This window comes from Cnephaeus nilssonii (genome assembly GCF_951640355.1).
Source record: "Cnephaeus nilssonii genome assembly, chromosome: 14".
In the NCBI taxonomy this organism is placed as follows: domain Eukaryota; kingdom Metazoa; phylum Chordata; class Mammalia; order Chiroptera; family Vespertilionidae; genus Cnephaeus; species Cnephaeus nilssonii.
In genome coordinates, this window is record NC_137085.1 from 26,573,556 (window position 1) to 26,582,217 (window position 8,662).

The 8,662-nt window shown below is 54.7% G+C and overlaps 1 protein-coding gene across 1 annotated transcript in view; it reads left to right on the plus strand.

Moving 5' to 3' along the window:
• Positions 1-7,370, plus strand: part of CORO2A (coronin 2A) — a 49,498-nt gene extending 42,128 nt beyond the window's left edge. The window contains exons 8-12 of the mRNA XM_079789982.1: positions 736-832; positions 1,620-1,732; positions 2,082-2,172; positions 3,093-3,367; positions 4,437-7,370. Of these exons, the coding sequence (XP_079646108.1) occupies positions 736-832; positions 1,620-1,732; positions 2,082-2,172; positions 3,093-3,367; positions 4,437-4,568 (708 nt within the window). The 3' untranslated portion in view covers positions 4,569-7,370. The remainder of the gene's footprint in view (positions 1-735; positions 833-1,619; positions 1,733-2,081; positions 2,173-3,092; positions 3,368-4,436) is intronic.
• The last annotated feature ends 1,292 nt before the right edge of the window (positions 7,371-8,662 follow it).

Here is an 8,662-nt window from a genome sequence, read left to right on the forward strand (position 1 = left end):
TGAGGCAGGAGGCAGAACTACCCTAAGCCTAGCCCTACTGGTGGCCAGACAGCAGCCTGGGCCCTTGGGGTGCAAGGCAGGGGCAGGGACAGGCAAGAGTCGCTGACCACTCTCCTGCTGTGGGGAGCCCACCCCCTTTCTCCCACCTTCCTGGCTCCCGAGAGCACCTGGGCCCAGGGCTTCAGCGGAACACGCTGCATTGGTTTCCCCTCCCCCAACTCTGGGTCCAGACGAGGAGGGACCAGTGGGTGTGTCTCACCAGGGGCACCTTCAAATGGGGGCAGAGCAGGTCTTCACTGGGTAGGACTACCATCTGTCTCTGGCAACCCTGGCCCTACCCACCCTGACCGTACCCATCCGTGCCAGCAGCAGCCTCCCCCACCCTGCCCCGCCCGGTCACTATGACAGAAATGCTCCTAGAGGTGAGACCCACTCGCTGGTCTCAGGACGCACCACTCTGGTCCTGGGGTGCAGCTCTTAGACGGGGGTGGGGCTCCAGCCTGTGCCCCCAGAGCTTCTGCCTCGGAGACACCCCGGTGGGCTTCGGGTCATGGTTGGGGGGACAGAGTGTTAAAATGAGGCCCCTCCTCCTGCCTTGGTGACAGTTCCCTGGCCTTCCCCGTGTGAGGTGGCTTTGCCAACTCTTTACCTACTGTGAACGCCAGGTTTCTGCTGCTTGGCAGTGGGGGCCGGTGGGGTGCTGGGGACCAGCTCTGAACACACCCTCCTCCGCAGGGAGACGGGAACATCCGTTACTATGAGGTGAGCGCCGACAAGCCTCACCTGAACTACCTGACGGAGTACCGCTCCTACCACCCACAGAAGGGGATCGGTGAGTGTGGGGCCCCGAGGCCGCTTGGGACCTGGAGGGACAGGGATGAGTCAGGTTCTGGCCCCGCCCTGGAGGGGCCCACATTCGGGAGGGGAGGTGGTGGGTGAACAGTCTGGCTCGTGGGAGCTCTGGTTCGGCGTGCAGGAGGTTCTCTGGGCGGCTTCCTGAGCGAGGCCACATTTGCGGAACGGAGAGAGGAGGCCGAGCACAGCACGGGGGAGAGCGAAGGTGTCCTAGGCCCCGGTGAAGCCGTTAGACAGCAGCACGGGGATGGGAGAGGCTGACCTCAGAAAGCCCCTGCTTCTTCCGTGTCTTTGGGGATAAAAGAACAAAACAAGACACAGCTACGTGTTGCCTAGAAGGAACGCACTTGAACATAAAGACACAGCTAGATTACGAGTGAAGGGATGGGGAAAGGTGTGCCATGCTAACAGGAAGCAAAAGAAAGCCGGCACGCTCTGTCAAGGGCATCTGGGGCAGGAGCTGTGGGGATGGCGAGGCAGGGCCTGGAGCCGAGCACACTTCCTGCGGAGGAAGTCGAGCTAAAATCATGTAAATTCTTGAAGGTGGGGCCAGGGTCTGAGGGTTTCAGCCCCATCCCCCACCCCCTGCACAGGGCCTGGCCCAGCGGAGGTGTTCCTGCATGAACTGTTGGTTGACGGGAAGAATGGGGGGAGGTGGTGTCTGTTCACATCCAGGTGTGCAGCCTGGCTTTGCCACTCACACCGGCCCCTGTGGCCCCAGCCCAGCTGGAACCGCTGGGCCCTAACTGACCATCTGCCCGCAGGTTTCATGCCAAAGAGAGGTCTCGACGTGTCCACCTGTGAGATCTTCCGCTTCTACAAGCTGATCACAACCAAAAGCCTCATCGAGCCGATATCCATGATCGTCCCCCGGCGGGTGAGAGTGGTGGGGGCTCTGCAGGGAGGCGGGAACCCTTCCCAAGAAGACTAAGCCCCGGAGCCTGGAGCCCACGCCCGAGGCAGCAACAGGGAGGCTGGTGGCCACTTCCCCAAGGGGCAGGCCTTTCCGTGGTCCGTGAGGCATCCTGGGAGCTAGGGGTCCTGACTCTTGCCTCACCTCTGCTCTGGAGTTGCTGTGTGATGACCTTGGGCAGGACCCTTTCCTCCCTGGCCTTGGCTTTCTCAACTCACAAGGTTGGGGAGGACCTGGACCCCAGCTCTCTAAGGCCCTCCTGCGGGCAGCCTCCCCACCACCCCACTTCTCACTGTCCTGACTTCTCCTGCAGTCGGAATCCTACCAAGAGGACATCTACCCGCCCACAGCAGGGGCCCAGCCCTCTCTGACGGCCAGGGAGTGGCTCAGTGGGATAGATAAAGGTGAGGAAAGCCCAGAAGAGGCCTCGGGCGGGCGAATGTGGGGGGAAATGGCACGTCCTATGGCCCAGATGGCTGAGAGGGGTTTGGACCGTATTTGTATTCTCCTGAAACCCCGAGGACTGGTCCTTCACCATCAGTCCCCAGCCTCTGGGACGGTCGGATAGGGTCCAGGAAGGCAGGGACTTGCCCCGAGTGGCTCAGAACATTCCCTCCAAGTCAAGGGATTTTGCTCCATGGAAAACTACTAAGCTCTGGGCTGTGCAGAGTGACTGGATAGTCTCAGCTGGACCCTTTGCCCATCCTCCCACCTGCCCCTCCACAATCACTCCAGAGGCCCTCTAGGCAGCAGCCCCCACCCAGGCCCTGGGGTGCCCTCCGCCTGCCCTGACTCACCCTGCCTGTCCTGTCAACGTGAAGGCCAGCCCAGGGAAGGCCGTGGGTGCTCCCCACCCCCACTCCAGCTACTGCCTCTGTGATTGGGATCTCCCTCTCCTTCTACCCCCCAAACTCCACTTTTGTATAACCCGTAGACCGTCTCGCTCCTCCCTGGGCCTCAGTTTCCTCACCCCTCTCTGTGAGCCTGCCTCCCCTGCTGCCCAGCGTGCTGGGGGGAATTCGTGAACGGATGGATGGCAGGGCGGTGTGGTGGGACTGTCCCGTGGAGCCCGCGGAGCCGGGCAGCTCCAGGGCATGCGCCGTGCTGCTCCGACAAGCCAGGCTTCCTCAGATGGTCACATGCGCGGGACCCCGATTCGCACTCTGGGTGCCCTGGTCCGTGGGTTTGTGCCTGTCTGCATGTGGCCGGAGCTCCCACACCTTTTGCGTGTCTGTGTGTCTGCGCACGCCTGCTTGTGCCAGTGCCCCCATGCCCGTGTGCTTGTGGGCACTCAGCCCTCACACAGCCTTCGCTTCCCTCCCAGGGCCTGTCCTGGTGTCCCTTCGGCCCGGCTCCGAGCTGCTGAGCCCTCGGCCTCTGCCCCCAGAAAGGCCTCTCTCCAACTCCCTGGCCCCCGCCTCGCCTCACCTCCTGGACCAGACTGAAATGCTGGCGGCAGAAGATCGCCGGAGGCCCTTCTCTCTGCTCGAGGAGAAGGCGCCAAGGTGGACGGCAGAACACAGGCTGGAGGAGAAGAAAACGTGGCTCACGAATGGCTTTGACATCTTTGAATGCCCCCCACCAAAGACAGAGAACGAGGTGGGAATGAGGGTGAGGGTGCCTGCACTGGGGGGGCGGGGGGGGGCGGGGCGGGTGTGGAGAAGGGGGCAGAGAAATGATGGGTGAGAAAAATAACCAGCTGTGTGGCCTGGCTAGCTGCTTACTGGTAATTCACTTTAATTCACTCAACAAACAGGCAGCGAGCACCCTCTGTATGCCCTGGTGGTGGGTGGAGACGGGGGAGAGCCATCTGTAAAGTGAAGAGGGTTTGACTTGGTGGGCATTAGCATCCCTCCAGTTCTGACACTGTATTTGTGCTTTCAGAGCCAACATCGGTTAAGTGCCGGCTGTGAGCCAGGTCCCGCAGTGGGCACTGATGTATCATCTGTGTGCGTCCTCTCAGCAGCCCTGGGAGTCAGTGGGTAGTGGCTAAAACCTCAAGGGCTGCCATCTCCCGGAGGGATGCTCATCCTAGCTCTCCTGAGCATGACCTGTCAGACGCTGGCCCCAGGGGCCGAGTCTCTCTTAGCTTCAGTTTCCAGAGCGGTAAAGTGGGGGCAGTAACACCACGACCCTCACAGGGCCGTTGTGAGCAGATAACGAAGATCCTTACTTAGGGGGAGCACCCAACACCTGGTACCTTTCTGTACAGCGGCAGCAGCTGTGATAATGCTGACGTTAGTTTTCTGACCCCCATTTCCCAGAGGAGGAAGTTAAAACTCAGAGAGGGTAAGTAACTTGCCTGAAGTCACACAGTTTAGTGGTGGTAAAAACTCCAATCTCCAGACATCAGGGCCAAACATCCTTTCCTCCATCCCATGGGGGAATCTAAGGAGAAAAAAAAAAAAAAAAAGAAACACAAAAAAAAAGCACCAAAAACAAGTCTGAAACGTCAAGTCTTTTAATTTCATTTACTAGGTGAAGGAAACAAGGTTTTTGTAAAAGATCAATGCAATGGCTGTCCCCTTAGGCCTCAGCCACGTTAATTTAATCACCTCCACCTTTCTGAGTCCAAAAGGGACAATGTTTCATCCTTTCTGCTGGGGTCCTGCCACCCCAAGTCCCAGGGCATTTACGTTACCTTTCCCTCTGTTCTGTGCTCTCCCAGCTGCTGCAGATGTTCTATCGGCAACAGGAGGAGATCCGAAGACTCCGGGAGCTGGTGACCCAGCGCGAGGTCCAGGCCAAGCAGTTGGAACTGGAGATCAAAAACTTGCGGATGAGCTCAGAATGGTCCTGAGCAGAGGTCTCTGCCCTCCTCGCCCTCAGGGACACCACTTGGCTCCATGGGGAGGTCCAGAACCAAACCACAAGTCCCCCGAGAACAACCGCTATTTCTACATTTTTTACCAGAACATGAAAACTCGGTCGCCGCAAGTTTCCAGTGGAACGTGGTGCCGTTTTCTATTTGCCTTCTCGAAACAACGGTGTCTGAATTGACTCTTTTTAGAGGACACCTTGCCTTCTGTTTTGATTCTGCTTGTAAGGGTGCGTGATAAGCTCTAACTTGGTAGAAAATTAGAGCTACAAGGACCTAGGAGGTAAACCTGCCTGTGATTTTCAAACTGTGGTCTATAGCATGGGGCAGGCTAAGCAGGAGGCTGTACCCCTCACCCCCCTTCTGACGGGACAGCTCTCCTTTCTGTTTTATACATGTGGACTTTGATGGAATACACAATTCTGCGACTCCAAAAAAATTAGAAGTGTGAAAGCCAGTGATGGGCCCAACTTTCTCATTTTACAGGTGGGGAAGCTAAGGCCCAGAGAGAGGCTCGTGATGCAGGTCCCCAGAGAGTTTGTGGCTGGGCTGAGCCTCTGCTCTCCTGGGCCTGTCTGTCTGTCTGTCTGCCTGTCTGCTGTTTCTGCTCTGACACAGTTCTCAGCCCACAGAGCAGGAACCCGTTGGTTCTGGCCTCAGCGGCACCCCTGCTTTGACGTGGCCTCAAGTCATTCCCTCTCCGGTCTCAATTTCTCCATCTGAACAAGGAGGCCCTGGGATCGACCACCGGAGACAAGAAATGTTGGCCTTGGCCTAAGGAAAATCACCTGTAGGGTGGTGAGCTGGTTTTGCTGTGGGAACTCACAAGACATTGGCAAAGGTGCAGAGGGTGGTTAACTTCAGGGAAAGAAGTCAAGGTCCAGCCCAATTCTAGAATACAGAGAGGAGGACAACACCATCCTCTCTTCAGCCAGAATCAGCCCAGGTGGGTAGACGCTTCCTGGTGTAGGACGCAGGCCTCAGGGCATTGCTCAGACCCTGGCCCCCACCAAAGCCCTCAGGTCGCAGAGCCTGCCTCTGCCAGGATGACGTAGGCAGGGTATCCGTCCAAGGTAACAGAAGAGGCTCCCGGGACGTAGGGAGCCCAGTGCTGACAGTTTGCCCGCAGAACCCCCTGGCCGCCCAGCCGTGAGGGCTTGTGGAGGAGGAGGATTGTACGAGGCAAGGAAGCGAGACCACATGGCCCTAAAGTTCCCTTCCAACCTGTGCTTCTTCTGTTTCTCCTTTGTGAATCTGTGTTCTGAGCCCTTCTCTGAGGTTCTCTCTTTCTTGGTGGTCAATACAGTGGCTCAGCTAGAGACAAATGTGCCTCCTGACCAAGGATGCTTGCCCCTTGCACAGGGTAATGCTGCTGGACTAGGATGAGGACTGCAAGAGGCCACCCGGTCTGGTAGGCTTCAGCCCAGGCTGTCCATTAGAATCCCTTTGGGAGCATTCAGGAAATATGGATGGCCAGGCCCAACCCCCGACCGATCGAAGCTGCATCAGCAGAGTAGGGCCTGGCCTTGTGTAGGTTTTTATAAGTTCCCATGTGATTCTGCAATACATGGGGGAGACCCCTTGGGCTAATCCATCTGTAGCTGTCTACACTAAAGATGAGGACAAGGAGCACCAGGCAGGTGCTGGGACTCTAACTCTGTCCTCTAAGTCCTCTAAGGCTAAAAGCAGGAAGCATCGTTCTGAGCCCTCCGCCAGGTCTCTGCCCCCGACCCTGTTCCCACAGGATGGGGGCTCTGATTGCACCCTCCCTTAGCCATGGCTGAGTTCCCCTGTCTGCTGCACATACCAGACACCCCAATTGCTTGTCTTGTCCACCATTTACTCAGCCGCTGGGGCCCGCCAAGCTTGCCAAAGACCAAATCCTAGGTGTTGTCGGGAAAGCAGAATTCTGGATGGGGGTCACCTCTCCTGCCTCATTTGGGGCCAGCACTTCACAGTTTACAAAGCCCTCCGACCTCCGCTCACTGACACATCTTACTCTGACTCGGGTCAGGCAGGCGTGATTACCCCACGTTCAGGAGGGAAGGTCAGTCAGCCTTAGAGAATAAGGAAATGTTCGTGCCGACAGGCACTGGCTACAAAGGGGTGGAGGTGGGGCTGAGTCTGGGGAGCTTCCTGAATGTCACAAACTCTCTCCACCCCAAAGGGGCCCAGACCTCACACTTCGAAACAATGCAAAGGCAGCATGAACAAACGGTTTCTTTTCTTTTCTTTTTTTTTACATCTAGAGTAAATTATTTAAATTATTTCACAGCAAGGGAGCGGGATAGGTAATTTTTATCAGATATTTTTTTAAGCCATTTTTTAAAAATTCCGTTTTTGTTTATGTTCTTGACTGATGAAGTGGGACTTGCCCAGAACTTGCAGGGCCAGCCCCTTGCGCTCAGGGCAACGGAATGTGCACTCGTCTTTCTCCTCCAGGCCCTGGAGCCCCCACCTGCTGACTCAGGAACTTCCCGAGAACGAAGACAGCACTGGGAGATGAGCGTTAGGGCATCTCCACCGTAGCGCTACAGTCATTGTTCTTCCTGGAACAAAACTTGAGTATCAGAGAGGGACGCAGGAAGTCAGAAATTGATCTATGCTTTTCATATGAAACTGTGCCTGAACAGTTTGATTGTTTTAATGTTGTTCCTGAAATTCCTTGTACCTTTGTAAAAAAAAAAATAATAATAATTATAATAATAATTATAATAATAATAAAAGTGAAAATAAGTAGATGTGGAATCGTGCTATGGAAAGAATATAACAAAATAAACAGTATCTGCCTACCCATTTTAATACATGGGACCTTCCTTTTCTTGGTTTGTTCCACAAATAACAATCAAGCACCTGCTTTTCCAAGCTGGGAAACAGGTAAAACAGAATTTGTCCCTGCCCTCTGAGGTTTTAAGTCGTGGTTGGAGGGCGAGGGAGGGCCAGGATAGGGGAAATGTTGGCTGCTTTGGGAGGAGAAGCAAAGAAGGCTTCCTGGAACGGGTGATATTTGGGCAGAAACCTGAAGGGTAAATAGGAGTAAGCAGGGCAGTGAGCATTTGGGGGAAGTGTGTTCGAAGCAGATGAAACTGCCTGTTCCCTGGCCTGGAAAGAAGCCAAGATTAGAGCATAGACGGGGCAGAGACCAAGGGTATTACAAGTTGAGGGCCTCACCCTGGCCGGTGCTGCTCAGTGGTTAGAATGCTGGCCCATGCACGGAAGGGTCTCGGGTTTGATTCCCGGTCAAGGGCACGTGCCTGGGTTGCAGGTTCGATCCCCATGACTGGGGCCACGTGAGGGAGGCAACCAATCAATATATCTCTCTTGCATGATTTTTTCTTTCTCCCCCTCCCTGCCTCCCTTCCACCCTCTCTAAAAATCAATGGGGAAAATATCCTTGATTGAGGATTAACAACAACAAAAAAAAAGCCAAGGGCCTTATAGATGAGAGCGCCCCCCCCCCCAGCTTTATTGAGGTATGATTGATAAAAACTGTACATACTTAGGTTGCTTGTGTTGTTTTTTTTAAGTTTCACAATGTGATGGTTTAATATATGCACACACTGTGACATGATCATCACAATCAACTACTTTATTTTTTTAGATTCCACATATACACTAAGTGGCCAGATTATTATGATCTCTGAACTCATAATAATCTGGCCACTCGGTGTGTGTGTGTGTGTGTGTGTGTGTGTGTGTGTAATATATATTTATTAGAGGCCCGGTGCATTAATTTGTGCATGGGTGGGGTCCAGCCAGCCTGGCCAGGGGGAGGAGACATGGGCGGTTGGCCGGCCTGCTTGCTGGTCGAACTCCTGGTTGAGGGGACAATTTGCATATTAGCCTTTTATTATATAGGATCTACACTGAGTGGCCAGATTATTATGCGTTCAGAGATCATCATAATCTGGCCACTCAGTGTAAGTGATACCATCTAGGTCTTTCTCTGTCTGGCTTACTTCACTTGTTATAATGACTTCCAGGCTCATCCACGGTGTAAGTGGCAGGACTCTGTTCTTAGGTCTGAGTAACATTTCCCTGTATATGCTTATGCCACGTCTTCTTTATCCATTCAC